General features: G+C 54.5%; 1 protein-coding gene across 9 annotated transcripts in view; it reads left to right on the forward strand.

Moving 5' to 3' along the window:
- Positions 1 to 152: 152 nt before the first annotated feature.
- TEP1 (telomerase associated protein 1) overlaps positions 153 to 25,645 on the forward strand; it is a 63,296-nt gene continuing 37,803 nt past the window's right edge. For 8 of the 9 annotated variants that reach the window (XM_069879129.1, XM_069879132.1, XM_069879135.1 and 5 more), the window contains exons 1-24: positions 153 to 168; positions 709 to 749; positions 1,372 to 1,422; positions 1,709 to 1,801; positions 2,882 to 3,043; positions 5,350 to 5,472; positions 6,674 to 6,736; positions 7,390 to 7,502; positions 7,602 to 7,717; positions 8,711 to 8,820; positions 10,646 to 10,715; positions 11,621 to 11,648; positions 11,976 to 12,093; positions 13,887 to 14,027; positions 14,218 to 14,289; positions 15,089 to 15,213; positions 15,317 to 15,379; positions 16,515 to 16,652; positions 17,710 to 17,883; positions 19,519 to 19,618; positions 20,507 to 20,625; positions 21,935 to 22,051; positions 22,493 to 22,595; positions 23,617 to 23,778. In XM_069879129.1, the coding sequence (XP_069735230.1) occupies positions 162 to 168; positions 709 to 749; positions 1,372 to 1,422; positions 1,709 to 1,801; positions 2,882 to 3,043; positions 5,350 to 5,472; positions 6,674 to 6,736; positions 7,390 to 7,502; positions 7,602 to 7,717; positions 8,711 to 8,820; positions 10,646 to 10,715; positions 11,621 to 11,648; positions 11,976 to 12,093; positions 13,887 to 14,027; positions 14,218 to 14,289; positions 15,089 to 15,213; positions 15,317 to 15,379; positions 16,515 to 16,652; positions 17,710 to 17,883; positions 19,519 to 19,618; positions 20,507 to 20,625; positions 21,935 to 22,051; positions 22,493 to 22,595; positions 23,617 to 23,778 (2,409 nt within the window). In that variant the 5' untranslated portion in view covers positions 153 to 161. Of the gene's footprint in view, positions 169 to 708; positions 750 to 1,371; positions 1,423 to 1,708; positions 1,802 to 2,881; positions 3,044 to 5,349; positions 5,473 to 6,673; positions 6,737 to 7,389; positions 7,503 to 7,601; positions 7,718 to 8,710; positions 8,821 to 10,645; positions 10,716 to 10,830; positions 10,991 to 11,620; positions 11,649 to 11,975; positions 12,094 to 13,886; positions 14,028 to 14,217; positions 14,290 to 15,088; positions 15,214 to 15,316; positions 15,380 to 16,514; positions 16,653 to 17,709; positions 17,884 to 19,518; positions 19,619 to 20,506; positions 20,626 to 21,934; positions 22,052 to 22,492; positions 22,596 to 23,616; positions 23,779 to 25,645 lie in introns of those variants that run through there. The other variant, XM_069879133.1, reaches the window with a different exon arrangement.

Here is a 25,645-nt window from a genome sequence, read left to right on the forward strand (position 1 = left end):
TCACCTATAGGGGGCTGGGACCCACCTATAGGGGTCGAGACCGCCATGGGGCGGGCACTAGGACCCAGCTCTCCGGGTCCCTTTTATGCAAATGAGGCTCCCGCGGGGGGGCGGAGGGAGGGGCGGGCGCGAAGGATTCTGGGAACGCGGAAGTGGAGGCGATGGAGGGTGAGGAGGGGCTGGGACCTATAGAATGGGGTCCTGACCCATAGAATGGGGTCCCTGCCCTATAGATCGGGGTCCTGACTCATAGAATGGGGTCCCTGCCCTATAGATTGGGGTCCTGACCCATAGAAAGGGCCTCTAGCCCCATAGAAGGAGTCCCTGCCCTATAGATTGGGGTCCCTGACCTATAGATTGGGGCTCTGACCCATAGAATGGGGTCCCTGACCTATAGAAAGGGGTCCCTGCCCCATAGATTGGGGCTCTGACCCATAGAAAGGGGTCCCTGCCCTATAGATTGGGGTCCCTGCCCTATAGATTGGGGTCCCTGACCTATCGAAAGGGGTCCCTGCCCTATAGATTGGGGTCCCTGCCCTATAGATTGGGGTCCTGACCCATAGAAAGGGGTCCCTGCCCTATAGATTGGGGTCCTGGCCCATAGAATGGGGTCCCTGACCTATAGAAAGGGGTCCCTGCCCTATAGATTGGGGCCCTGCCCTATAGATTGGGCTCCCTGCCCCATAAGTGTGGGTCTCTGCCCTATAGATTCCCCGGGAGAGTCTCAAGCGCCGCCCTCTGCGGAGGAGGTGAGGGGGGGAGGGGCACTTATGGGGCTGGGGGAGTCACTTATGGGGCTGGGGGGGCACTTATGGGGCTGGAAGAGGCACTTATGGGGCTGGAGGGGTCACTTATGGGGCTGGGGGAGTCACTTATGGGGCTGGGGGGGCACTTATGGGGCTGGGAGAGGCACTTATGGGGCCGGGAAGGTCACTTATGGGGCCGGGGGAGCCACTTATGGGGCCGGGGGAGGCACTTATGGGGCTGGGGGGGCACTTATGGGGCTGAGGGGGTCACTTATGGGGCTGAGGGGGTCACTTATGGGGCTGGGGGAGTCACTTATGGGGCTGGGGAGCCACTTATGGGGCTGGAGGGGTTACTTATGGGGCTGGGGAGGCACTTATGGGGCTGGGGGAGCCACTTATGGGGCTGGGGGAGGCACTTATGGGGCTGGGGGGGCACTTATGGGGCTGAGGGGGTCACTTATGGGGCCGGGAAGGTCACTTATGGGGCTGGGGGAGGCACTTATGGGGCTGGGGGGGCACTTATGGGGCTGGGGGGGGTCACTTATGGGGCCGGGAAGGTCACTTATGGGGCAGGGGGAGGGGCACTTCCGGCTCTGGGGCGGCACTTCCGGTTTCTCCCCCTCAGGCCCCGCCCCTCGAGGCGGAACCGGATCCGGAAGAGCTGGCGGAGCTCAAGGTACGCGGGGGGGGGGGGGAGGGTCACGTGGTTCGCGTGTCACGTGACGCCTTTTTGATTGACAGCGACAGGTGCGCGCGGGGTGGGGGTGGTGGGAGGGGGTCACGTGACTCGCTTTGGCGGGCTCCGCTGGGGGGAAATCACGTGATCCTCCCGCGCGGCGCGTTGCTAGGTAAAATGGGGTCATGTGACCCCCCCCGAGGGCGCTTCCCATTGGCTGCGGCGCCGACCGGAAGTGGCTCCTCTACCGGAAGTTGAAGGGGGGGGTGTTTTCCCGCTCTCCCAGGCGGAACTGACGCTGGCGGCGCTGGGCGCGGGGCGGGGCCTGAAGGACCACGCGAAGCGGCTGGGGAGGAGCGACCCCGAGGGGCTCCTGCAGGTCCGAGCCCTCCCTATATGTGGCTCCTGACCCCTGTATGCGGCTCCCAGCCCCCTATATGTGAGCCCAGCCCCCTATATGTGGCTCCCAGCCCCCTATATGTGGCTCCCAGCCCCTTCTATGTGACCCCCAGCTCCCTCTATGTGACCCCCAGCCCTCTATATGTCACCTCAACCGCCTATATGTGACCCCCAGCCCCTTATATATGGCTCCCAAACCCCTATATGTCATCCCAACCCCCTATATGTGAGTCCCAGCCCCCTCTATGTGGCCCCCAGCCCCTTATATGTGGCTCCCAGACCCTTATGTGGTTCCTAGCCCCATAGATGTGGCTCCCAGTCCCCTATATGTGGCTTCCAGCCCCCTATATGTACCTCCAGCCCCCTATATATGGGTCCCAGCCCCCTCTGTGTGGCCCCCAGCTCCCTATATGTGGCCCCCAGCCCCCTCTATATGGCCCCCAGCCCCCTCTATGTGCCCCCATCCCCTTATATGTGGCCCCCAGCCCCCTCTATGTGCCCCCCAGCCCCCTCTATGTGTCCCCCAGCCCCCTCTATGTGGCTCCCAGCCCCCTCTATATGGCCCCCAGCCCCCTCTATGTGGTCCCAGCCCCCTATAAGTGGCTCCCAACCCCCTATATGTCACCCCAGCCCACTATATGTTTCTACCAGCCCCCTATATGTGGCCCCCAGCCCCTCTATGTGCCCCCAGCCCCTTATATGTGGCTCCCAGCCCCCTCTATATGCCCACCAGACCCCTCTATATGGCTACCAGCCCCCTCTATGTGTCCCCCAGCCCCCACTATATGGCCCCCAGCCCCCTATATGTGCATCCCAGCCCCCCATATGTGGCTCCCAGCTCCCTATATGTCACCTCAGCCGCCTATATGTGACCCCAGCCCCCTCTATATGGCTCCCAGCCCTCTGTATGTCACCCCAGCCCGCTATATGTGAGTCCCAGCCCCCTCTATATGGCCTCCATCCCCCTCTATGTGCCCCCAGCCCCTTATACATGACCCCACCCCCCTCTACGTGCCCCCCACCCCGCCATACGTGCCCCCCTCCCCTATATATCCCGCAGGTGGCCCTCTTCTGCTCGCGGGCCGTGGGGCTGCAGGCCATGGGGAGCGCCCTGCTGGCCCTGGCGGCCACGCTGCCCCCGTGCCGGCCCCTCCTGCGCCGCTACCTGCCGGGGGTCGTCCGACGGCCCCCCGACTGGGCCGCTGTGCCCCGCCTCTACCAGGTACCGCCCGGACCCTAGATGTGACCCCCTGTCCCTTATATGTGACCCTCAGCCCCTTATATGTGACCCCCAGCCCCCTATATGTGACCTCCAACCTCTTATATGTGACCCCCAGCCCCTTATATGTGACCCCCTGTCCCCTATATGTGGCTCCCAGCCCCTTATATGTGACCCCCAGCCCCCTATATGTGGCCCCCAGCCCCTTATATGTGGCTCCCAGCCCCTTATATGTGGCTCCTAGACCCTTATATGTGACCTCCAACCTCTTATATGTGACCCCCAGCCCCTTATATGTGACTCCTTGTCCCCTATATGTGACCTCCAACCCCTTATATGTGTCTGCCAGCCCCCTATATGTGGCTCCTAGACCCTTATATGTGGCCCCCAGCCCCTTATATGTGACCCCCAGCCCCCTATATGTGACCCCCAGCCCCCTATATGTGACCCCCAGCCCCTTATAGGTGACCCCCTATCCCCTATATGTGACCCCCAGCCCCCTAGATGTGGCTCCCGGCCCCCTATATGTGGCCCCCAGCCCCTTATATGTGGCTGCCAGCCTCCTATATGTGGCCCCCAGCCCCTTATATGTGGCTCCCAGCCCCTTATATGTGGCTCCTAGACCCTTATATGTGACCTCCAACCTCTTATATGTGACCCCCAGCCCCCTATATGTGGCCCCCAGCCCCTTATATGTGGCTCCCAGCGCCCTATATGTGGCTCCTAGACCCTCATATGTGCTTCCCAGCACTTTATATGTGCCTCCTAGACCCTTATATATGGCTCCCAGACCCCTATATGTGGCTCCCAGCCCCTTATATGTGGCTCCCAGCCCCCTATATGTGGCTCCCAGCCCCCTATATGTGACCCCCAGCCCCTTATATGTGGCTCCCAGACCCTTATATGTGACTCGCAGCCCCTTATATGTGGCTCCCAGCTCCCTATAGATGGTTCCTAGACCCTTACATGTGGTTCCCAGCCCCTTATATGTGGGTCCCAGCCCCCTATATGTGGCTCCTAGACCCTTATATTTGAGTCCCAGCCCCCTAGATGTGGCTCCCAGCCCCCTATATATGGCTTCCACCCCCTAGATGTGGGTCCCTATACCTATATGTGGCTCCTAGACCCTTATATGTGGCTCCCAGCCCCCTATATGTGGCTCCCAGCCCCTTATATGTGGTTCCCAGCTCCCTATAGGTGGGTCCCAGCCCCTCTATATGGCTCCCAGCCCTATAGGTGTAGGTCCCAGCCCCATAGATGTGGCCCCCAGCCCCCTATACATGAGTCCCAGCCCCCTAGATGTGGCTCCCAGCCCCATAAATGTGGGTCCCAGCCTCCTATATGCAGGTCCTGCCCCATAGGTATTGGTTCTTGACCTCTATATATGGTTCCCAGCCCCCTATATGTGGCTCCCAGCCCCTTATATGTGGCTCCCAGCCCCCTATGTGTGGTTCCTAGCCCCATGGATGTGGTCCTTATACCTATATATGGCTCTCAGCCCCCTATATGTGGCTCCCTGCCCCCTATATGTGGCTTCCAGGCCCTTATACGTGGGTCCCAGCCCCCTATATGTGGCTCCTAGACCCTTATATGTGGGTCCCAGCTCCCTCTATGTGGGTCCCAGCCCCCTATAGGTGGCTCCTAGGTCTTTATATGTGGTTCCTAGCCCCATAGATGTGGGTTCCAATCCCCTATATATGGCTCCCACCCCCTAGACGTGGGTCTCTATACCTATATGTGGTTCCCAGCCCCCTATATGTGGCTCCCAGGCCCCTATATATGGCTCCCACCCCCTTATATGTGGCTGCTAGATATTTATGTGTGGTTTCTAGCTCCTTAAATGTGGCTCCCAGCCCCCTATATGTGAGTCCCTATACCTAGATATGGCTCCCAGCCCCCTATATGTGCCTCCCAGCCCCCTATATGTGTTTCTTAGCCCTATAGATAGGGGTCCTTATACCTATATATGGGTCCCAGCCCCATAGATGTGGCTCCCAGCCCCATAGATATTGGTCTTGGATCCCTATATATGGCTCCCAGCCCCCTACACATGGGTCCCCATACCTATATATGGCTCTTAGTCCCCTAGATGTGGGTCCCTATGCCTATATATGGCTCCCAGCCCCCTATATATGGCTCCCAGCCCCCTATATGTGGCCCTCAGCCCCCCATAAGTGGCTCCCAGCCCCCTCTATATGCCCCCCAGCCCCCCATAAGTGGCTCCCAGCCCCCTCTATATGGCCCCCAGCCCCTCTATATGCCCCGCAGCCCCCTATATGTGGCTCCCAGCCAATCTATATGTCCCGCAGCGGCTCTCCGGCCGGGGGGGGACGCTGGCCCCCCTGCCCCGCGCTCTCCGGGACGCTCTGGCTCTCGCCTTCAGGACCTTCGACCCCCACCAGGTGGCCAAGTACCGCGGGCGGCCCGGCAAGGTGGGTGCCTGCCCCTATAGGGGACCCCCACCCCCTATAGGGGACCCCCAAACCCCTATATGTGGCTCCCAGCCCCCTATATATGGCTCCCACCCCCTTATATATGGCTCCCACCCCCCTATATGTGGCCCCCAGCCCCCTATATATGGCTCCCACCCCCCTATATGTGGCTCCCAGCCCCCTATATGTCACCCCAGCCCCCTATATATGGCTCCCAGCCCCTTATATGTGGCTCCCAGGCCCCTATATGTGGGTCCCAGTCCCTATATGAGGGTCCCAGCCTCCTATATATGGGTCCCAGCCCCCCATACGTCACTTCAGCCCCTATATGTGTGTCCCAGTCCCCTATATATGCGTCCCAGCCCCTTATATGTGGCTCCCAGCTCTCTATATGTGAGTCCCAGCCCCCTATATATGGGTCCCAGCCCCTATATGTGGCTCCCAGCCCCCTATATGTGGCTCCCAGCCCCCCATATGTCACCCCAGCCCCCTCTATGTGGCTCCCAGCCCCTATATATGGCTCCCAGCCCCCTAAATGTGACCCCCAGCCCCCTATATGTGACTCCCCATCCCCTATATGTGGCTCTCAGCCCCCAATATATGAGTTCCAGCCTCCCATATGTCACCCCAGCCCCCTAAATGTGGCTCCCAGCCCCTATATATGGCTCCCAGCCCCCTATATATGGGTCCCACCCCCCATATGTCACTCCCAGCCCCCTATATATGGGTCCCAGCCCCTTATATGTGGCTCCCAGCCCCCTAAATGTGACTCCCCGACCCCTAAATGTGGCTCCCAGCCCCCTATATATGGGTCCCAGCCCCCCATACGTCACCTCAGCCCCTATATATGGGTCCCAGCCCTCTTATATGTGTGTCCCAGCCCCCTATATATGCGTCCCAGCCTCTCATATATGGGTCCCAGCCCCCTATATGTGGCTCCCAACCCCCTATATGTGGCTCCCAGCCCCCTATATGTGAGTCCCAGCCCCGCATACGTCACCCCAGCCCCCTATATGTGGCTCCCACCTCCTATATGTGACCCCCAGCCCCCTATATGTGGCTCCAAACCCCCTATATGTGGCTCCCAGCCCCTATATATGGATCCAAGTCCCCTATATGTGACCCCCAGCCCCCTATACGTGACCCCCACCCCCTATATGTGGCTCCCAGCCCCATAACTAACCCTCCCCTCCCCCCCCAGCGCAAGCGAGGCCGGGCCCGGCCCCTCCCCCCCCCTTGGAAGTGCTGGGGGAGGGGCAGGAAGGTGACGATTTGGCGGGAAACTGAGGGTTTTGGCGGGAAACTGAGGGTTTTGGCGGGAAATCGAGGGTTTTGGCGGGAAATGAGGGGTTTTGGCGGGAAATCGAGGGGTTTTGGCGGGAAATCGAGGGTTTTGGCGGGAAATTGAGGGTTTTGGTGGGAAATTGAGGGGTTTGGGAGCCATTTTGAGGGTCTTTGAGGGGTTTTTGAGGCTCTTTGGGTTCCTTTGAGGTGGTTTTTGAGCCGTTTTGGGGTATTTCGATGCTTTTTATGTGTTTTATTCCTTTTTTTGTTCATTTTGGGTTATTTTTAGTTTATTTTCCATGGTTTTGGGGGGGTTTGGACGGTTTTGGGGTATTTGGGGGCAGTTTGGGGGCATTTTGATGCTTTTTATGTGTTTTATTTATTTTTTGGGTCATTTTGGGGTATTTTTAGTTCATTTTTTGTGCTTTCGGGTGGGTTTTGAGTATTTTTTATGAGATTTTGGGGTATTTATAGTGGATTTTGTGGGTTTTTTTGCTGCTTTTATGGTTTCGGGGGCGTTTTGGGGCTATTTTCCTTAATTTTTATTAGTTTTGGGTGCATTTTTTTTAATTTCGGGGGGGTTCGGAGCCTCCTCCAGCCCCTCCTCCTCCTCCTCCCCCCCCCCCTTTCCAGCGCCCCCCTCCTCGCCCTCCCCTCCCCCCCTCCCTCTTCTCCCTTCGCTCCCTCGTCCGGCGCCTCCACATCCGCGACCCCCCAGACACCGTCCGGGCCCTTCTGGGGCGCAGGTGAGACCCCCCCCCAAAAAAAAAAAACACCTCAAAAAACCCCCTCAAGACCCAAAAAAAAGCCCCTCATCCCATTTTTTTGGGGCTCCCCCCCACCAGGGATGCGGTCGGGGGCCCCCCCCCCCGCCTCCCCCCTCCCCCGACCTGGGAGCGGGAGCTGAGCAAGGGGGGGGCGGCCAGGACCCCCCCGAAGGTCACCTGGGAGCGGCTCATCGGTGAGTGACCCCCAAGTGACCCCTAAGTGACCCCTATATGACCTCAATGTGACCCCTAAGTGGCTTCGTGATCCCTACGTGAACCCCAAATGACCCCTCAGTGACCTCAGTGTGACCCTTAAGTGACCCCCTGACCCCTAAGTGACCCCAAATGAACCCTAACTGACCTCTATGTGACCCCTAAGTGATCTCGTGACCCCTCAGTGAACTCAATGTGACCCCTATGTGACCCCAAATGACCCCTAAGTGACCTCCTGACCCCTATGTGACCCCCAAATGACCCCTAAGTGACCTCAATGTCACCCCTAAGTGACCCCCTGACCCCCAAATGACCCCTAAGGGACCCCATGAAACCAAGTGGCCCCCAAATGACCCCTCAGTGACCTCAATGTGACCCCTAAGTGACATCATCACCCCATGTGACCCCCAAATGACCCCTCAGTGACCTCAATGTGACCCCTAAGTGATCTCCTGACCCCTATGTGACCCCCAAATGACCCCAAGTGACCTCATGACCCCAAAACGACCCCTAAGTGACCTCAATGTGACCCCTAAATGATCTCGTGACCCCTACATGACCCCCAAGTGACCTCTAAGTGACCCCATGAAACCAAGTGACCCCCAAGTGGCCCCGTGACCCCTGTGTGACCCCAAATGAACCAGAACTGACCTCAGTGTGACCTCCAAGTCACCCCGTGACCCCCAAGTGACATCATAGTGACTTCCTGTGACCCCTAAGTGACTCTGTGACCCCTAAGTGACCTCATGTGACCCCAAATGAACCCTGAGTGACCTCAATGTGACCCCTAAGTGACCCTGTGACCCCTAAGTGACCCCAAATGACCCTAACTGACCTCATTGTGACCCCCAGGGTGGCCTCGCGACCCTAGGGTTACCCCTTAGCCCCTCTGTGACCTCTCCCTGACCCCATGACCTCTGGGTGACCCTGCGGCCCCTGGTTGACCCCCGTGCCCTCTGTTTGACCCCTCGCAGGGCGGAACCAGGTGCCGCTGCAGGCCCTGGTGAGGAACCTGCGTTCGCTCTGGGCCGCGGGGCCCAGCGAGGCCTGTCTGCGCCGCGTCGAGCAGCGCCTGCGGGACCCGGTGGGTGGCACTTCCGGTCCCTCGGGAGGCACTTCCGGTGGGGGGCAGGGCTGCTCCGGGCGTGGGGAGGCCCCGGGGGCAAAAAAAAAGAGGTACTTCCGGGTTTGGGGGAGGCACTTCCGGTGCGGGAAGAGGCACTTCCGGTCTGTTGGGAGGCTTTTCCAGCCTGGGGGAGGCACTTCCAGTTCTTTTAGAGGCTTCCTGGGTCGCGGGGAGGGCACTTCCGGTGTGGGAAGAGGCACTTCCGGTCTGTTGGGAGGCTTTTCCAGCCTGGGGGAGGCACTTCCAGTCCTCTTAGAGGCTTTCTGGGTCGTGGGAAGGGCACTTCTGGTCTGGGTGGAGGCACTTCCGGTTTGGGTGTCATCACTTCCTGTCTGCTGGGAGGCTTTTCCGGTCTGGGGGAGGGATTTCTGGCCTCTTGGGAGGCTCTGCGGGTCTTGGGAAAGGAACTTCCGGTCTGGGTGGTAACACTTCCGGTTTGAGTGACATCACTTCCGGTCGCTCTACCCGCTCTTCCGGTCTCGGGGTTTCGGTTTCTGTTCTGGGGAGCGGCTTCCGGGCTTTGGTGCGTGAACTTCCGGTTTGGGGGGACTTCCGGTGGTGGGAGACGTGGCTTCCGGTTTGGGACTGCGGCTTCCGGTGGCTGTGTCGGGGTGGTGGGTGGGACTTCCGGTCTTGGAGGGGTTGACTTCCGGTCGTGGCTCGATTGATGAGGGGAAAGTGTTAATTAAAGGATTAATTAGTGTTGATTAAAGTGGTAATTAGCGCTAATTAAAGGGGTAATTAAGGTAATTGAGGGATTAAAGGCTCATTAGTGACATAATTAGAGTGGAAAGGGGTTAATTAGGAGGTTTAATTAGAGAGAGACGGTTAATTAAGCAGCTAAAGGCATTAATTAAGGTGCTAATTAGCAAAACCGACTATTTAAGCGTCTAATTAAGAGGAAAACTAGGGAAGAGCAATTATCTGAGGAATTTTAGTGCTAATTAGTGGTAATTCAAGGTTAATCAGGGGTCATTTGAGGCCAATTAAGACTTAATTGGGGTCATTTGAGGTTAATTAGGGCTTGGTGGAGGTTAATTAGGGTTAATTAAGTGTTATTTGAGGTCAATTAGGGGTTATATGAGTTTAATTAGAGTTTCTTGAAATTAATTACAACTAATTAGAGATGATTTGATGATAATTAAGGGTTATTTGAGGTCAATGAGGGCTAATTAGGAATTATTTGCAGTTAATTAGATCTAATTGCAGATTATTTGAGGCTGATTGGGGCTAAGTGGGGATGATTTGAGGTTAATTAGGGCTAATTAGAGATTAATTGGGGGTTATTTGAGGCCAATTAGCGGTTATTTGACTTTAATTGGAGATTATTTGAGTTTAATTAGTGTTAATTAGGGATTAATTGAGCTTAATTGGGGCTCTTTGGGTCTAATTAGCATCAATCATAGGGTTTTGAGGTTAATTAGGGTCATTTGTGGTTAATTAGAACTAACTTTGAGATTAATTAGTTCTAATTAGGGCCTCATTGAGGTTAATTAGGGCTTAATGAGGCATCATCTGAGGTTAATTAGGGGCTAGTTGAGTTTAATTATGGATTTCATGGGGCTTTTTGAGATTAATTAGCACTAATTAGGAGGCTTTGAGGTTAATCAGGGCTAATTCGAGCTTATTTGTGGCTTATCAGGCTTAATTAGGGGTTGTTTGAGCCTAATTAGCTCGAATTAGGGGTTGTTTGCACTTAATTAGAGGTCTGAGATCACTAATTGGGCTTCCCGAGGGGTTCATGAGGGGGGTTAATGGATTAACGAGGCCTTAATTAACGCAGGGAGCCATCGCCGGGTGCCGCCTCCCCCCTTCCCAGTTCCTGCGGGCGTATCAGGCCCTTTGCGAGCCAGGTGAGACCAGTATAAACCAGTATGGACCAGTATGGACCAGTATAAACCAGTATGGACCAGTATGGACCAGTATAAACCAGTATGGACCAGTATAAACCAGTATAGACCAGTATGGACCAGTATGGACCAGTATGGACCCATTGGATCTCAAGTATATCCCAGTAACCACCAGTTTGGGCTCTTCTGGATTCCAGTATGGACCAGTATGGACCAGTATAGACCAGTATAGACCAGTATGGACCAGTATGGACCAGTATGGACCCATTGGATCTCAAGTATATCCCAGTAACCACCAGTTTGGGCTCTTCTGGATTCCAGTATGGACCAGTATAGACCAATATAGACCAGTATAGACCAGTATAAACCAGTATGGACCAGTATAAACCAGTATAGCCCAGTATAGCCCAGTATAAACCAATTAAACCCCACATATATCCCAGTAAATACCGCTTTAGGCTCCTCCGAGTCCCAGTACAGCCCAGTATGAACCAGTATAGACCAGTATGAGCTAATAGGGACCAGTAGAGACCAGTATAAACCCATCCAGACCCCTATAGAGCCTCCCAGTATAGACCAGTATGGACCCCAACGCCCTCCCAGTGCCTCCCAGTATATCCCAGTCCCCTCCCAGTATATCCCAGTCCCCTCCCAGTATATCCCAGTCCCCTCCCAGTATATCCCAGTATATCCCAGTCCCCTCCCAGTATATCCCAGTCCCCTCCCAGTATATCCCAGTCCCCTCCCAGTATATCCCAGTATATCCCAGTCCCCTCCCAGTATATCCCAGTATATCCCAGTCCCCTCCCAGTATATCCCAGTATATGCCAGTCCCCTCCCAGTATATCCCAGTATATCCCGGTCCCTCCCAGTCCCCCCCTAATCCTCTCTCTCTGCCTCCCTCCCAGTTCAAGATCCACGGAGACGTCGTCGCAGGTACTGGGATATACTGGGAGGGGACTGGGATATACTGGGATATACTGGGATATACTGGGATATACTGGGAGGCACTGGGAGGGGACTGGGTCTCTCCCCCCCCCCCCATTTCTTCCTCCATTGGCCTCGGTGCCCCCCCCATTGCCGCCCCCCTTAGTGCCTCGGTGCCACCGCGTTTCCATCCCCCCCGACCCTGAACTTTGGTTCCGCCTCCCTTTGGTTCCCCCCTATGGATCCCTATGGGGTCTCCTCTATGGGGCTCTATGGGTCCCTATGGGGCTCTATAGGTCCCTATAGGGCTCGCTGACCCCCTCTACGTCCCCGCAGCCTCCCAACCCCCCCGCCGGGGCTCCTCCAGGCCCTCTCGGTGGCCGCTCTGGGGGCCGCTCGGCTCCAGCCGCCCCTGCCGGGAGTGACCCACGTCCTGCTGCGACGGGGGGTGCAGGTATGGGGGGGAGGGGCACCTATAGGGCTGGGGGGGGGGGGGCACCTATGGGGCACGAGGGGTCACTTATGGGGCTGGGGGGGGCACCTATGGGGCACGAGGAGCCACTTATGGGGCTGGGGGGGGCACCTATGGGGCACGAGGAGTCACTTATGGGGCTGGGGGGGCACCTATAGGGCTGGGGGGGCACCTATAGGGCTGGGGGGGGCCTCTATAGGGCACGAGGAGTCACTTATGGGGCTGGGGGGGGCCCCTATAGGGCACGAGGAGTCACTTATGGGGCTGGGGGGGGCACCTATAGGGCTGGGGGGGGCCCTATAGGGCACGAGGAGTCACTTATGGGGCTGGGGGGGGCACCTATGGGGCTGGGGGGGGCCCCTATAGGGCACGAGGAGTCACTTATGGGGCTGGGGGGGGCCCCTATAGGGCTGGGGGGCCCTCAGATTGCTAATTAGTGGCTCAAACTGCTTAATTACTGCTTTTAAATGGCTAATTGCGCCCTGAAAGGATTAATGAGCGACTCAACGCAGCTAATTGACACCTTCAAATTGCTAATTAGGCTTTCAAAGTACTAATTAATGCCTCAAAATGACTAATTAACACCTTCAAATGACTAATTATGCCCTCAAAGTACTAATTAATGCCTCAAAAGGTGTAATTAATATCGTCAAAGTACAGATTATGCCCTCAAAGTCTTAATTAGTCCCCTAAAGTGCCTCATTAACAGCTTTGAATTACCAATTCTGGCCTCAAAAGTAGTAATTAAAGCCTCAAAATGCCTAATTAACACCTTCAAATGACCAATTATGCCCTCAAAGCAGTAATTAATGCCTCAAAATGCCTAATTAACACCTTCAAATGACTAATTATGCTCTCAAAGCAGTAATTAATGCCTCAAAGCGCCTATTTAACCCCTTCAAATTACCAATTATGCCCCCAAAGTCTTAATTAGTCCCCTGAAGCGCCTCATTAATAGCTTTAAATTACTAATTATGCCTTCAAAGTCCAAATTATTGTCTCAAGACATCTAATTAATATCTTTAAGTTGCCATTTAAGCCCTTGGAGTGGTAATTAATGCCTCAAAACGCCTAATTAACACCTTTAAATTACCAATTATGCCCTCAAAGTACTAATTAAGGCCTCAAAATGCCTAATTAACCCCTTCCAATTACTATTTATGCTCTCAAAGTAGTAAGTAATGCCTTAAAGTGCCTAATTAACACCTTCAAATTACAGATTATGCCCTCAGTCTTAATTAGTGCCATAAAGTGCCTCATTAATAGCTTTAAGCTGCTAATTATGCTCTCCAAGTACTAATTAATACCTCAAAATGCCTAATTAACATCTTCAATTTACCAATTATTCTCTCAAAGTACTAATTAATGCCTTAAACCGCCTAATTAGCACCTTTGAATGACTAATTGTGCCCTCAAAGTACTAATTAATGCCTCAGAATGCCTAATTAACACTTTTGAATGACTAATTATGCCCTCAAAGTACTAATTAATGCCTCAAAACGCCTAATTAACCCCTTCAAATTACCAATTATGCCCTCAAAGTCTTAATTAATCCCCTAAATTGCCTCATTAACAGGTTTAAGTTGCTAATTACGCCCTCAAAGTCCTAATTAACGCCTCAAAACGCCTAATTACCCCCCTCCAATTGCTCCCTGTGCCCTCCCATCGCTCATTAGCGCCCCCAACCGGCTAATTACCCCCTCCAAAGCCTCCCCCCCGCCCCTCGACCTGCCTCGGGGTGCTTAATTAGCGCTAATTAGCGCTAATAATTGCAGGGGGGGGCGGGGCTCCTGGCGCTGCTGCTGGAGGCGCGGGCCGAGGCGGCGCCGCTGAGGGTTTACGGGGGTCACGTGACCCCGCCGCGTGACCGGAAGTGCCTGCTGGAGGCGGCGCGGGAGCTGGAGGCGGCGCTGCAGGTATATATAGGGGGGGGGGGTGTGTCACGTGATGCCGGCGCGTCACGTGACGCGGGCGCGCCGCCTGCTGGAGAGTCGCGCGGGGGGGGGGGGGGGGGGGGCGGGCGCGTCACGTGACGCGGGACCGGGAAGTGGGGGGGGGGGGGGAGGGATCACGTGACTGAGGCTCTTCCCTTCCTCCTCTATAAAGGGGGGCGCCGATGATGACGTCAGCGGCTCCCTCAGTGACGTCATCTGGGAGCTCGTGGAGAGCGGAGAGGAGGTGGAGACACCCCCCCAGCCCTCTATATGTGGCCCCCAGCCCCTTATATGTGGTCCCCACCCCCCTATATGTAGCCCCCGGCCCCCTATATGTGACCCCCAGCCCCTTAAGTGGCTCCCAGCCCCCTATATGTGACCCCCAGACCCCTATATGTGACCCCTAGTCCCCTCTATGTGGCCCCGAGCCCCTCTATGTGGCCCCCATCCCCCTATATGTGGCTCACAGTCCCCTATATGTGACACCCAGGCTCCTATATGTGGCCCCCAGCCCCCTATATGTGACCCCCAGCCCCCTATATGTGACCCCCATACCCTTAAGTGGCTCCCAGTCCCCTATACATGGCCTCCAGCCCCCTATATGTGGCTCCCAGCCCCTTATACATGCTTCCTAGCCCCCTATATGTGGCCCCCAGCCCCCTATATGTGGCCCCCACCCCCTATATGTGGCTCACAGTCCCCTATGTGTGGCTTCCAGTTCCCTATATGTGATCTCTATCCCTTCTATGTGGCCCCCAGCCCCCTATATGTGGCTCCCAGCGCCCTATATGTGGTCCCTATGGGCTCTACAGGTTTCTATGGGTCTCTATGAAGCTCTATAACCTCATTGATTCCATTGCTTCCTATGAGTCTCTATGGTTCCTATTAGTCTCTATGGTTCCTATTGGTTCCTATGAGTCTCTATGGTTCCCATTGATTCCTATGAGTCTCTATGGTTCCCATTGATTCCTATGAGTCTCTATGGTTCCCATTGGTTTCTATGGGGCCCTATGGGTTCTATAAGTCCCTGCGGCCCCCTATAGGTGCAGACCCTGGTGGTTCTGAGCCCGGAGCCGGAGCTGCCGGGGGCTCTCGAGGCTCTGACGTGTCTGCGGCGCCGGCAGCTCCGACCCTGTCGCTTCATCAACGTCACCCCCACCCCCGTGGCGTGAGTCTCAACCCCTATAGGGGGCTCCCAGCCCCCTATAGGAGGGTCGCGGCCCTCTATATGGGGCTCCCAGCCCTCTATATGTACCCCCTCCGCCCCACAGCGAGCACTGGGACTCCCGCAGCGACACCATGATGGTCGCCGGCTTCAACGAGGCCGTGCTCAGGTAGGACCCAGGGGACCCCCCACGCCCTTATATGGACTTTAGGGACCCCCCGATGCCATTATATGGATTTTAGGGACCCCCCTATACCCTTATATGGACTTTAGGGACCCCCCTCATGCCCTTATATGAACTTTAGGGCCCCCTATGCCCTATATGGACTTTGGGGATTCCCTTATGCCCTTATTTGGACTTTGGGGACCCCCCCCGTGCCCTTATATGGACTTTGTGGACCCCCCTGTGCCTTTATATGAACTTTAGGGACCCTCCCCATGCCCTTATATGGCCTTTAGGGACCCCCCATGCCCATATATGGACTTTGGGGACCCCCCCCATGCCCTTATATGGCCTTTGGGGATTTCTCTATGCTCATATATGGACTTTGGGGATCCCTGTATGCTCTTATATGGACTATGAGGACCCCCCTATGCCCTTATATGGACTTTGGGGAACTCCCTATGCCCATATATGGACTTTGGGGATTCCCCTATGCCCTTATATGGACTTTAGAGAACCCCTTATGCCCATATATGGACTTCAGGGACCCCCCCACACCCTTATATGGACTTTGGAGATCCCCCTATGCCCTTATATGGCCTTTAGGGACCCCCCATGCCCATATATGGACTTTGGGGATTCCCATATGCCCATATATGGACTTTGGGGACCCCTCTATGCTCTTATATGGACTATGAGGACCCCCTTATGCCCTTATATGGACTTTGAGGATTCCTCTATGTCCATATATGGACTTTGGGGGCCCTCTATGCCCTTATATAGACTTTATGGGCCCCCCTATGCCCTTATATGGACTTTATGGGCCCCCCTATGCCCTTATATGGACTTTGGGGATTCCCCCCTATGCCCATATATGGCTATTAACCCCTTAAACCCCACTCCCTACCTCCCTATACGGCCCTTAGCCCCCTCTATAGGTCCATATATGGTCCTTAACCCCTCGTGCACCTCTCCCAGCCCCTCCCTTATGCCCATATATGGCCATTAACCCCTTCCACCCCGCTCCCTATGCCCATATATGGCAATTAACCCCTTCCAGCCCGCTCCCCGGGCCCCTATAGGGCCCCGGAGGCCCCTCTATAGGGCCCCCTATAGGGTCCGTTAACCCCTTCCCGCCCAGGCTGGTGGCCCTGGGGGACGCCGGCCGCCTGGTAGCCGAGGTGGCCGCCTGCCCGGCTCGGTTCGGCTTGGCCCCTCCCCCCCCTCCCCCTCCGGAGCCGCCGGGAGCCGCCGCCGCCGCCCCTCCCCCGCTTGCCAGGTGAGGCACTGGGAGGGGGGGAGGGACTGGGATTAACTGGGATTAACTGGGATTAACTGGGATTTTGGGGTCTGGGAGGGGTTTTAGGGGGTGCAGGAGCCCCATATCCATTGGAATTGACTGGGATTAACTGGGATTAACTGGGATTAACTGGGATTTTGGGGTCTGGGAGGGGTTTTAGGGGGTGCGAGAGCCCCATATCCATTGGGATTGACTGGGATTAACTGGGATTAACTGGGATTTTGGGGTCTGAGGGGGTCTTAGGGGGTGCGAGAGCCCCATATCCATTGGGATTGAGTGGGATTAGATGGGATTAACTGGGATTAAATGGGATTAACTGGGATCTGAGGGTCTGGGAGGGGTCTTAGGGGGTGCGAGAGCCCCATATCCATTGGGATTGAGTGGGATTAACTGGGATTCTATGGGATTAACTGGGATTTGGGGGTCTGGGAGGGGTCTTAGGGGGTGTGAGAGCCCCATATCCATTGGGATTGAGTGGGATTAACTGGGATTACCTGGGATTTGGGGGTCTGGGAGGGGTCCTAGGGGGTGCGAGAGCCCCATATCCCTTAGGATTAGGTGGGATTAACTGGGATTAACTGGGATCTTGGGGTCTGGGAGGGGTCCTAGGGGGTGCAGGAGCCCCATATCCATTGGGATTGAGTGGGATTAACTGGGATTAACTGGGATTAATTGGGATTAACTGGGATCTTGGGGTCTGGGAGGGGTCTTAGGGGGTGCGAGAGCCCCATATCCATTGGGATTGAGTGGGATTAACTGGGATTAAGTGGGATTAATTGGGATTTGAAGGTCTGGGAGGGGCCCAGGGGGCTCTTAAGGGGTGCGAGAGCCCCATATCCCTTGGGATTTAGTGGGATTAACTGGGATTAAGTGGGATTAAATGGGATTAAATGGGGTTAAATGGGGTTAAATGGGGATATAGGGGGGTATAGGGGGGTATAGGGGGGTTGAGGGCTCCGGGGGGGGTACAGGGGCCCCGTATCCCTCGGGCCCGACCGGTCTGGACTGGTCTGGACTGGGATGAACTGGTGGGCAGCGAGGGCCGCGTGGTTCGCCTCTTCGTGTCGTCGTCGCTGCGGGACATGGCGGCCGAGCGGGAGGCGCTGGTGCGGGCGGCTCTGCCCCGGCTGCGGGCTCGGGCCGCCCCCCGCGGGCTGCGGCTGCAGGAGGTCGAGCTGCGCTGGGGGCTGCGGGGCCCCGACCTCCAGAGGTGATTATTGATCCCTTATCGGGCCCTATTGATCCCGATTGGTTCTATGGGTTCCATTAGAACCACTAATTCTATTGGTTCTTATGGGTTCCTATTAATTTCTATAGGTTCTATGGGCTCTCTATGGGCTCTCTAGGTCTCTATGGGTCCCTATAAGTCCCTTTAATCCCTATTGATCCCTATTGATCCCTATTGATCCTATTGGTTCCATTAGTTCTATTGGTTCCCATTGGTTCCCATTGATTTCTATGGGTCCCTATGGTTTCTATGGGTCTCTATGGGTCTCTATGGGTCCCTATGGTTCCTATGGGTCTCTATGGGTCCCTATGGGTCCCTATGGGTCTCTAGGGGGTGGTTGTAGGTCCCTATGGGTTCGTTTTATCCTTATTGATCCCTATTGATCCTGATTGGTTCTACTGGTTCCATTAGAACCGCTAGTTCTATTGGTTCTTATGGGGTCCTATTAATTTCTATAGGTTCTATGGGCTCTCTATGGGCTTTCTAGGTCTCTATGGGTCCCTATGGGTCCCTATGAGTCCCTATTGATCCCTATTGATCCCTATTGATCCTATTGGTTCCATTGGCTCCATTAGTTCTATTGGTTCCCATTGGTTCCCATTGATTTCTATGGGGCCCTATGGGTCCCTATGGGTCCCTATGGTTCCTATGGGTCTCTATGGGTCCTTATGGGCTCTATGGGTCTCTAGGGGGTGGTTTGAGGTCCCTATGGGTTTGTTTTATCCTTATTGATCCCTATTGATCCCGATTGGTTCTATTGGCTCCATTAGTACCACTAGTTCTATTGGTTCCTATGGGGTCTTACTGATTTCTATGAGCTCTATGGGGTCCCTATGGGCTCTATAGGTCTCTGTGGGTCCCTATGGGTCCTTTTAATCCTTATTGATCCCTATTGATCATATTGATCTCTATTAGTTCTTATTGGTTCCATTGGTTCTATTGATTCCCATTGGTTCCCATTGATTTCTATGGGTCCCTATGGGCCCTATGGGTCTCTATGGGTCCTTATGGGCTCTATGGGTGTCTAGAGGGTGGTTTGAGGTCCCTATAGGATCGTTTTATCCTTATTGATCCCTATTGGTGCCTATTGATCTCTGATAGTTCTATTGGCTCCATTAGTTCTATTAGTTCCTAGTGGTTCCTATTGGTTCCCATTGGATTCTATGGGTCCTTATGGGTCTTTATGGGTTTCTATAGGTCCCTATGGGTCTCTATGGGTCCCTATGGGTCTCTTATATCCTCATTGATCCTTATCAGTCCCTATTGATCCCTATTAATTCTATTAGCTCCATTAGTTCTATTGATTCCCATGGATTCCTATGGGTTCCCATTGACTTCTATGGGACCCTATAGGTCTCTATGGACTCTATGGGTCCCTATGTGCTCTATAGGTCTCTGTGGGGCGGTTCTGGGTCCTTCCTGGCTTCTATTGATCCCTATTGATCCTTATTGATCCCTATTGATTCCATTGCCTCCATTCATTCTATTGGTCCCCATTGATTCCTATTGGTTCTATGGGTCCCTATGGGGTCTCTATGGTTCCCTATGGGCTCTATGGGTCCCTATGGGCTCTATGGGTCCCTATAGGTTCTATACGTCCCCCTCCTCTCCCCGCAGGCGCGTCGAGCTCTGCCTGGACGAGGTCGATCGCTGCGACATCCTCGTGGGGATCCTGGGCGAGCGCTACGGGACCCTGGCCCCCAGCCCCCCTCCCCGCGTAAGCCACGCCCCCTCCCCTTAAGCCACGCCCCCTATTTAAGCCAGTGTACATCTCTGTGGGTCCCTATGGGTCTCTATGAGCCTCTGTGGGTCCCTATGGGGTCCCTATGGGGTCTCTATAGGTCTCTATGGGGTCTCTATAGGTCTCTATGGGGTCTTTATGGGTCTCTGTGGGGTTTCTATGGGGTCTCTGTGGGGGCTCTATGGGGTCTTTGTTGGTCTTTATGGGTCTCTATGGGTTCTCTATGGGTCTCTATAGGGTTTCTGTGGGTCTCTATAGGGTCTCTATGAATCTCTATGTGTCTTTATGGATCTCTGTGTGTCTCTATGGGGTCTCTATGGGGTCTCTATGGGGGCTCTATGGGGGCTCTATGGGGTCTTTGGTGGTCTTTATGGGTCTCTATGGGTTCTCTATGGGTCTCTATGGGGTCTCTGTGGGTCTGTATAGGGTTTCTATGTGTCTCTATGGGGTCTCTATGGGGTCTCTATGTGTCTCTATGGGGCTCTATAGGGCTCTATGGGGTCTCTATGGGGTCTCTATGGGGTCCCTGTGGGGTCCCTGTGGGGTCCCTGTGGGGTCTCTGTGGGGTCTCTATAGGCTCTATGGGGTCTCTATAGGGCTCTATGGGGTCTCTATGGGGTCTCTATAGGGCTCTATGGGGTCTCTATGGGGCTCTATGGGGCTCTAGGGGGTCTCTATGGAGTCCCTATGGGGTCCCTATGGGGTTTCTATGGAGTCTCTATGGGGTCTCTATGGGGTCTCTATGCGTCTCTATGGGGTCTCTGTGGGGTCTCTGTGGGGTTCTATGGATCTCTATATGTCCTTACGGTCTCTATGGGTTCCTATAAGTCTATATAATCCTTTATGGGTCTCCCTGCCCCACAGGGTCTGCCCCCCGGCCGCTCGGTCACCGAGCTCGAGATTCGAACCTTCTTGGGGCGCTGGAAAGAGGGGGACCCCCCGCTGCCCGCCCTCATCTACCTGCGGGACCCCCGGCTGCTCAGGTGGGGGGGCCTATGGGGCCCTATAGGCCCCTATGGGGTCTCTATGGGGTCTCTATGAGCTCTATGGGGTCTCTATGTGTCTCTATAGGGTTTCTATGGGGTCTCTATGGTCTCTATATGGTCTCTATGGAGTCTCTATAAGGTCTCTATGGGGTCCCTATGAGCTCTATGGGGTCTCTATGGGTTCCTATAGGCTCTATGGGGTCCCTATAGGGTCCCTATGGGGTCTCTATGGGTCCCATTGATCCCTATTGATCTCTATTGACCCCTATTGGTTTCTATAGAGACTAATAGGAGCATAAAAAGAGTAATTAAGGAGCTAATTAAGGCATAAAGCATTTAATGGGAGTTTTAAATGAGTCATTAAGGGTGTAATCAAGGCGTAAGAGGGTTAATTAGGGGGTTAAAAGCGCTAATTAGGGTGTAAAAGGCTCAATTAATGGGGTTGATTAAGGTCTGGATGGGGGAAATAAAGGAAAAATGGGGTAATTAAGGGGTTAATGGAGGGTAAAGGGGGTAATTAATGAAGAAAGAGGGTAGTGGGGGGGTTAATTAAGGCCTATGTGGGGTAATTGGGGTGTGAAGGGGGTAATTAAGGGGGTAATTAAGACCTGAAGGGGGTAAAAGGGGTAATTAAGGGGTAGGAAAGGGTCATTGAGGGGGTCTTGAAAGCATTAAGGAGGTAATAAATGCATAAAAGGGGTAATTAAGGGAGGTAATTAAGGCTATAAGAAGTAATTAGGTGGTAAGGGTGGTAATTAAAGGGCTAATTAAGGTTTAAAGGGAGTAATGAGAGCGTGAAAGGGATAATTAAGGGGTAAAAGGTCTAATTAGGGAGATCTGAAAGCATTAAGGGGGTAGTGAAGGGGGTAATTAAGGCATGAGGAGCGTAATTAAGGTATAAAGAGGGTAATTAAGGAGTTTATTAAGCTGTAGAGAGAGTAATTAAGGTGTGAAAGAGGTAATTAATGGCTTAATTAAGATCTGAAGGAGATAAAGGAGCTAATTAAGGGGCATAAGGGGTCGTTAAGGGGGTTTTGAAGGCATTAACGGGGTAATTAAGGCTTAACGGGATTAATTAAGGAGGTAATTAAGGCATAAAGGGAGTAATTAAGGTGTGAAAAAGATAATTAAGTGCTTAATTAAGACTTGAAGGAGGTAAAAGGGATAATTAAGGGGCACCAAGGGGTCATTAAGAGAGTTTTGAAGGCGTTAAGGGGGATAATTAAGGCATTGAGAGGGCCAAGGAGGCCCAAGGGGGCTCGTTAAACGCTAATTAGGGCTAATTAAGCACTAATTAACATCTCAGGGAGGTCCCCCCGCATCTCCTGGAGGATTTCGGGCCCGAGTCGCCCTCGGCCGCCTCGAAGCTCTCGGCGCTGAAGGATGAGCTGGGGGGGCACCCGGCCCTGGCCGCCCTCCGCAGGTAACTGTGGGTCCTACCTGGTCCTAGAAGGTTCTAGAAGGTCCCAGAAGGTCCCACCAGGTCCTCTCAGAGTCCTAGACCCCATAACTCGACCCCAAAGCCCTTCAGGATCTCCACGAATCCCGGAAATTTAGCGGGTTCTTCGGGTTCCTCGCGGACCTCCAGGTTTTCTCTGGGCCCAGAAGGTTCTAGAAGGTCCCAGAAGGTCCCACCGGGTCCCCTGGGAGTCCTAGACCCCATAACTCAACCTCAAAGTCCTTCAGGGTCTTCGTGGAGGCCGCAAATTTCTTGGGTTCCTTGAGGTTCTTCTAGATCCATCAGGATCTCAGGTTCTTCTCCTGGATCCTTCTGGATCCTTCTGGATCCTTCTGGATCCTTCTGGATCTCGGGTTCTTCTCCTGGATCCCAGGATCCTCCTGTCCCCCCCTGGTTCCTCTCCAGGTTCAGCTGCTCCTGGGGCGGCTCCGAGACCTGCGACCTCGGCGGCTTCGTGGACCAAGTGGTGGACGACGTCTGGGACCTGCTGGAGACGCGGTTCCTGCAGGTGGGACCTATGGGGTCCCTATGGGGTCCCTATGGGGTCCCTATGGGGTCTTTATGGGGTCCCTATGGGGCTCTATGGTTTCCTATGGGGTCCCTATGGGGTCCCTAGAAGTCCTTATGGGGTCTCTATGGGCTCTATAGGTCTCTATAGGTCTCTATGGGGTCTCTATGGGGTCTTTATGGGGTCTCTATGGGGTTTCTATAGGATTTCTATGGACTCTATAGGGTCTCTATAGATCTCTATGGGGTCTCTATAGGGTCTCTATGGTTTCTAGGGGTCCCTATGGGTCTCTATGGGGTCCTATGTGTGCTTGTGTGTCTCTATAGGGTCCCTATGTGGTCTCTATGGGGTTCTTATGGATCTTTATAGGGTCCTATGTGTCTCTATGTGTCTCTATAGGGTCTTTATGGGCTCTGTAGGTCTCTATGGATTCCGTATGGATCTCTATGGGGTCTCTATGGGGTTCCTATGGATCTCTATGGGGTCCTAGGTGTCTCTATAGGGTCTCTATGGGATTTGTATGGATCTCTATGGGATCCTATGTGTCTCTATAGGGTCTCTATGGGGTCCCTATGAATCTCTATGTGTCTCTATAGGGCCTCTATGGGCTCTGTAGGTCTCTATGGATTCCGTATGGATCTCTATGGGGTCTCTATGGGGTCTCTATGGGGTCTCTATGGGCTCTATAGGTCTCTATGGGGTCTCTGTGGGCTCTATAGGTCCCTATAGGGTCCCTATGGGGTCTCTATGGGGCTTTTATGGGGTCTCTATAGCTCTCTCTGGGGCCTCTATGGGGTCTCTATGGGCTCTATAGGTCTCTATGGGGTTTCGATGGGTCTCTATGGGGTCTCTATGGAGCCTCTATGGGTCTCTATAGGGTCTCTATAGGGTTTCTATGGGCATCTATAGGCTCTATGGGTCTCTATGGTCTCTCTAGCTCTCTATGGGGCTCTATGTGCCCCTATGGCCCCTATAGGTCCCTGTGTGACCCCTCCCCTCTCTTCCCCCCCCCCCCCCCCAGGGCCCTCCCCCCTCCGTCCAGGCCTCCTTCCTGGCCTCCCAGCGCGGCTGCTTCGTGGCCCGTTCCCGGCTCCTGGTGGCCACCCTGGAGGCCCTGCGGGGCGGCCGCCACCCCCGCCTCCTGCTCACCGGCCCCACCGGCTGCGGCCGCACCGTCTTCATGGTGGGGCCGGGGGCACCTATAGCGGGAGGGGAGGCACCTATAGCGGGATTAGGGGCTTCTAGGATGGGATTAGGGGCTTCTAGGATGGGATTAGGGGCACCTATAGCGGGATTATGGGCTTCTAAGGTGGGATTAGGGGCCTCTAGGGTGGGATTAGGGGTGTCTATGGGGGATTAGGGACACCTATGGTGGGATTAGGGGCACCTATAGTGGGATTATTACCATATATGGGCGCCTAGGGTGGGATTAAGGGCACCTATAGTGGGATTAGGGGCATTTAGGGTGGGATTATTACCATATATGGGCGCCTATGGAGGGATTAGGGGCACCTATGGAGGGATTAGGGGCACCTATAGGGGATTATGGGCACCTATGGTGGGATTAGAGGCGTCTATAGCGGGATTAGGGGCACCTATGGTGGGTTTATTACCATATATGGGCGCCTATGGTGGGATTAGGGGCACCTATAGCGGGATTATGGGCTTCCAAGGTGGGATTGGGGCACCTATGGTGGGATTAGGGGCACCTATAGCGGGATTATTACCATATATGGCTGCCTAGGGTGGGATTAAGGGCACCTATGGTGGGATTAGGGGCACCTATGGAGGGTTTAGGAGCACCTATAGTGGGATTATTACCATATATGGGCGCCTAGGGTGGGATTAGGGGCACCTATGGAGGGTTTAGGAGCACCTATAGTGGGATTATTACCATATATGGGCGCCTAGGGTGGGATTAGGGGCACCTATGGTGGGATTAGGGGCGCCTATAGGGGATTAGGGGCACCTATGGAGGGATTAGGGGCACCTATGGTGGGATTAGGGTCGCCTATAGGGGATTATGGGCACCTATGGTGGGATTAGGGGCACCTATGGCGGGATTATTACCATATATGGCTGCCTAGGGTGGGATTAGGGGCACCTAGGGTGGGATTAGGGGCACCTATGGTGGGATTAGGGGCACCTATGGAGGGATTAGGGTCACCTATAGGGGATTAGGGTCACCTATGGTGGGATTAGGGGCACCTATGGCGGGATTATTACCATATATGGCTGCCTAGGGTGGGATTAGGGGCACCTAGGGTGGGATTAGGGGCACCTATGGAGGGATTAGGGGCTTCTAGGGTGGGATTAGGGGACCTATGGGGAGTTTATGGTGTCTGGGGTGGGATTAGGGGCGCCTATGGTGGGATTAGGGGCACCTAGGGTGGGATTAGGGGCACCTATAGTGGGATTATTACCATATATGGCCGCCTAGGGTGGGATTAAGGGCACCTATGGTGGGATTAGGGGCGCCTATAGGGGATTATGGGCACCTATGGGGGATTAGAGGCACCTATGGTGGGATTAGGGGCACCTATAGTGGGATTATTACCATATATGGCTGCCTAGGGTGGGATTAGGGGCACCTATGGGGGGATTAGGGGCACCTATGGAGGGATTAGGGGCACCTATGGAGGAATTAGGGGCTTCTAGGGTGGGATTAGGGGCACCTATGGAGGCTTTAGGGGCACCTATAGTGGGATTATTACCATATATGGGCACCTAGGGTGGGATTAGGGGCACCTATAGTGGGATTAGGGGCATTTAGGGTGGGATTATTACCATATATGGGTGCCTATGGTGGAATTAGGGGCACCTATGGTGGGATTAGGGGCACCTATGGTGGGATTATTACCATATATGGGCGCCTATGGAGGGATTAGGGGCACCTATGGAGGGATTAGGGGCACCTATGGTGGGATTAGGGGCGCCTATAGGGGATTAGGGGCACCTATGGTGGGATTAGGGGCACCTATAGTGGGATTATTACCATATATGGTTGCCTAGGGTGGGATTAAGGGCACCTATAGTGGGATTAGGGGCAT

This window comes from Phaenicophaeus curvirostris, chromosome 33, assembly GCF_032191515.1.
Source record: "Phaenicophaeus curvirostris isolate KB17595 chromosome 33, BPBGC_Pcur_1.0, whole genome shotgun sequence".
In the NCBI taxonomy this organism is placed as follows: Eukaryota; Metazoa; Chordata; class Aves; order Cuculiformes; family Cuculidae; genus Phaenicophaeus; species Phaenicophaeus curvirostris.